The following is a 4874-nucleotide window of genomic DNA, read 5'->3' as shown; positions in this document are numbered from 1 at the left end:
CTGTGGGATCAGGCCTAGGTAACTGTTTGGGGACTGTCTGATGCACTGTGGGATCAGGGCTAGGTAACTTTGTTTAGGGGGGCTGTCTGGTACACGGTGGGATCAGGCCTAGGTAACCCTTTGTTTGGGGGCTATCTGGTGTATTGTGGGATCAGGGATAGGTAACCCTTTGTTTGGGGGCTGTCTGGCACACTGTGGGATCAGGGCTAGGTAACTGTTTGGGGGCTATCTGGTGCACTGTGGGATCAGGCCTAGGTAACTGTTTGGGGGCTGTCTGATGCATTGTGGGATCAGGCCTAGGTAACTCTTTGGGGGCTATCTAGTATACTGTGGGATTAGGGATAGTAACCCTTTGTTTGGGGGCTGTCTGGTGCACTGTAGAATCAGGCCTAGGCAACCTTTTGTTTGGGGCTGTCTGGTGCACTTTTGGATCAGACCTAGGTAACTGTTTGTTTGGGGGCTGTCTGGCACACTGTGGAATCAGACCTACGTAACTGTTTTGGGGCTGTGTGGTGTACTGTGAGATCAGGGATAGGTAATCCTTTGTTTGGGGGCTGTCTGGCACACTGTGGGATCAGGCCTAGGTAACTTCTAGGGGTGCTCTCTGCTGCACTCTGGGGTGTCAACCAGCACCCTCACCTCTACCCCCTAGATGCCATTAGTAATTCCCCCTACCCACTGTACCCTGCACCCCTCACCCTCACTGAGTTGCGAAAACCAAAACTGTCTTCAGACATTGCCAAACGTCCTCTTGGGATAAAAAATATTCCAGTTGAGAACCACTGTTCTAAAGAAACAGCATGGTTTATCAAAACCCATCCCACGTAAACTAACACCACTGTGATAGAGATTATTAGAAAGAGGACTTAAGTAAATTCCCCTCTCTGGGTAACATAGTTCAGAGGAGATTTTCTAACTTTGATGAAATAATTATGGCCATCCATGGAGCGGTGTCCCATCTCCTTTATCTTGACTTCAAAAATGTGCCAGGTCATTCTCATGCCCACGAATCGGAGACCCTTTGGGCAGGATGGCTCCTTCTAGCCATGGTATGCTAATCTGAGGGTCCCAGTGTTTTACGTGGTAGGCTTTTGGGCCCCTCCCAAATGTCATGTTGCCTATGTGATACTCGTTTGCTGTGTGGCGCTGACTGCTTGGGAATCCCAGTCGGTTAGCTTTCCTCTTTATGGTACACATCTTAGCCCTTCTTAGCCTGTGTTTTAATAGGCAATCTGCTTACAAACTGGTATGTCTTTGTTTTTTTTTTTTTCACATTTCCTAGCAGACAAAGAAGGTGGCATCGTTTCCAAGTTTTGTGGCTGGTAAGTAATTTTGAATTTTCTCTCTCAGGGGGAGTTCCATTTGTCAAAATAAATGATGATTTTACTTTTTGACTTTCTCTTGTGAAGCTTGTTTAGAAATCACACCTTCCAGCAAGGTGCTTGGGCATTTTGTTTTTAGTTTGTTTTTATTTAATTTTTTTTATTAAATCATAAACACACAGATAATGTATGCATTAATGCATTTATGGGATACAATGTGCTGATTTCATATAGAATTAGGAGCATTTACATCACACTGGTTGATATAGACCTTGTCTCATTTACTTAGTCATTGTGTTAAGACATTTATACTCTATACTTAATAGATCCAACATGTACCCTAGCATTATGCACCATAGGTGTGGTCCTACCATTCACCCTCCCTCAATCTGACCTCTCCCCTTCCCCCTACCCCCCCCCCCTTTGAACGCTATAAAGACCTACTTCATTGGGGGGGGGGTGTCCAGGTGATGTACCTGCTTTGATAAAAGGATCAGCAGACCATCTCATTTAATTGCACCCTTGCTAATTGCATCACAGATGACACCGATGACTGGAGTAACAGATTGAAATGTGTCTGTATGAGCAGTTCATTATAGCTACCATTTTGCTCAGGGTGGAGATAGCGACATCCAAATTCATGCAACTTTGAGGAGGTTAATGCTGCATTTCAATAAGCACAACTCTGCTCAGTCTATTCTGTATCACTCCTTGCTGTGTCAAGCACCCTGCGTGGCAGTCGACCGAGCTGACTTGGTGTGATCTGCAGTGCCCGAGGTGACCTCACAGGGCAGCGTCCCTTTAGGAAGTTCTGTCTTTTTCTTCCAGTGCTCCAACATCAGAGTAAAGAGCATCTTGATTAGGGTTTTTCTCTTTGCCAGGAGGATGATTTTTGCCCCAGCTAATATGTTATAATAAACAATGCAAATTATATTCTTTCAATAAGCTGGTAATTAATTCATATAAATATTTTTAGGAGTAAGTTCAATTAGGCTTCAGAAATAAATGACTTTAAACCTTTCCCCACTCTGGTTCTCTTTTTTAATAAAGAATGCCAGCCTTCTTCGAAAGAAGCCATTCCTTCGAAATGGAAGCCTCCAAATTCTCCTCTAAGGGACTAGTTCGAACCAGGCTAACCCAGGTCCAACTTGGTTCAAAATAGATTAACCTGCTCTAAACAGTTTTGACTATTGTAACTGGATTACTGTCGCTCAACTTGGATGAACATCTGTTTTAAACTAATGTTAAAACTAATGTTTAAAACAGATTAGTTTTAAAACTGTCAGAACTAAATATTATACAATTCAAATAGACTTGACTCAATTTTGACCAATCCAGATAGGCCCAAATGGGTTTTGGCCAGCAGTTGATACGTAGTCTCAGCTGTGCTTTTTTAGCTGGTTCAAATTGGCTTACACTGATAATCAGATCACAGCAGGTTATGATGGTTTCACCCGACTGGCTAGTTGTAATCTTCTAAGACCTAGTGACTGGCAGGGAGACCCTGTTCCTACCTCCCATCCCCTAAAGTAGGGTTTGGTTAGGCTCCCAATTTATAGGAGGCAGCGTGTTCTGGGCAGGGCTGCATACAGCATATTTCTGTATCATTTTTCTTGGTGGTCAGAGCCAGGGTGGGGATGTGCCAGTCACACTGTTCCAGTGAAATAGAGTCTTGCGGATCCGAGAAGCTCACTTTTCAATGAATCATGGTGTTTTGTGGACAGAACTCTCAAGCTGTCTAGGGAATGATTCTGACAGTCAACTCTCCTGGCTCCTGAACTAATCTCACATCTGTGGGGGCAGGTGGCAGCAAGGGACAGGGAAACAGTGCCCACTCCAGGGGTACCTCTGACTGTAGCTCCTGGCTTTCCAGAGGTCTCCATTCTCTGTACCACCTCAGAAGGTTCCAAAACAAATCAGAACAAGGTTGGATGCTGCTGGCCAATTCAGATGAGTTAAAATTACTTGCACCCAGCTCAAACCAATGTGGACAACCTTCATTTAGACTTGATCCTACAGGAGAGAAGCTCTTGGATTGTTACAAAAATATAGAGACATTAGATAAAAGTATATCCCTTAATATTAGAGAACGTGTGTCCAACAAGCCTTCATGGGCCAGAGATGTTAACAGTAGGAAGAGATAGTCATAAGGATGGTCCCAGATAGTGGATATGGGAAAACCATCTCCAAATTAAGCACCTTTATGAATGGGGAATGCATTTGGGTGCAGGCATCCAAATAGCCCCCAGTGTTGTGCTAACAGGGAGGTGTGTTTCAGGTAAAGAAGTCTAGGGTGAGAGGCTGTTGGTTCAGTGACTTTGGGAGGTCACGATTAGCAGTGTAGCTTCCCTGGACCTGAACCTCAGACTCATCTTCCCACAGTGTCTGGGTCACTACAGGTACCCTTTCTGTTCCAAGAAGAGAGAAGGGCAAAAGTCCCAGCCAAGCTGGGTGTCTTCTCCTTTGTGTTAGAAAAGGAAAGGTTTCCTTTGGGTCAAGTTAGTGAATTCTCAGCATGAGAATTTGACCTGTTAACTTTCATAGCCTGTTTGCTGGGTAACCCGAAAGGTGGCACATCAGCTATGTCACTAGGCAACATGACATAGTAAGGTCATATGGTAAAGATGACTCTAGTTACAGACTATACTATGTCTAGATGAGGGAATTATACTTGACCCTGCACAACTTGGCAGATGAGGGGCCTGCCACTGTGCCTGCAAACCTGAGAAATTGCCCTGGAGGGAAGCGTTCCTGGGTGTAATGAGGGATGGCCTTTGTCCCGCCTGGCTTATGCCTTGTTTCACATCACACAATTATTAATAATAATGAAAAGTAAAATAACAGTAACTGTTCACAAGCAAGCTAGGGCGGTGCCTATGGCTCAGTAAGTAGGGTGCTGGCCCTATATACTGAGGGTGACAGGTTTAAACCCAGCCCCGGCCAAACGGCAACAAAAAATAGCCAGGCGTCATGGTGGGCGCCTGTACTACTCAGGAGGCTAAGGCAAGAGAATCGCCTAAGCCCAGGAGTTGGAGGTTGCTGTGAGCTGTGACCGCACAGCACTCTACTGAGGGTGATAAAGTGAGACTCTGTCTCTGAAAAAAACAAGCAAGCTAATTACCGTATCTGTCACTGCCTTCTGTGTGTGTGTGGTGAGACCCGCTGGTCCACGGGTATGGATCAGGCGAGCAGTGTGGGTTTATTAACTGTAATCATTATGCTGTTCATGGACCACTGGGACTTAGGGGAGGGACTTGAAACTGAAAGCTTGGGCCATTCAGCCGATATCTCCTCGTTGCCCTTACCCCCTGACCCTGGCAGTTGGGAATTTCAGTGATTCTTAATGATTATATTATTCTTGACATATAAAGGAAATTGCCCCTTTGGTTTATATTACAGAGTTTTCTCCAGCTTACCTTTGACTTTTCTTCTTCTTTTTTAGGTTTATTTTTTACTTTGCTGAACATTTCCTGTAGTCAAATGTACCAGTCTTTCCCCTTTGAACTTACTGAGTTTCTGGTTGGCCTGACTGTGACACTCCTAATATTTTTT

The 4874-nt window shown here is 44.6% G+C and overlaps 1 protein-coding gene across 1 annotated transcript in view; it reads left to right on the top strand.

Moving 5' to 3' along the window:
• APBA2 (amyloid beta precursor protein binding family A member 2) overlaps window positions 1–4874 on the top strand; it is a 64598-nt gene that overhangs the window by 21422 nt on the left and 38302 nt on the right. Inside the window, exon 3 of the mRNA XM_003801014.1 lies at window positions 1286–1322. Coding sequence (XP_003801062.1) covers window positions 1286–1322 — 37 coding nt within the window. The remainder of the gene's footprint in view (window positions 1–1285; window positions 1323–4874) is intronic.

The sequence above is a fragment of the Otolemur garnettii genome, unplaced genomic scaffold, assembly GCF_000181295.1.
Source record: "Otolemur garnettii isolate 467f Iridium unplaced genomic scaffold, OtoGar3 scaffold00194, whole genome shotgun sequence".
NCBI lineage: Eukaryota > Metazoa > Chordata > Mammalia > Primates > Galagidae > Otolemur > Otolemur garnettii.
This window is presented reverse-complemented; position numbering and strand designations above follow the sequence as displayed.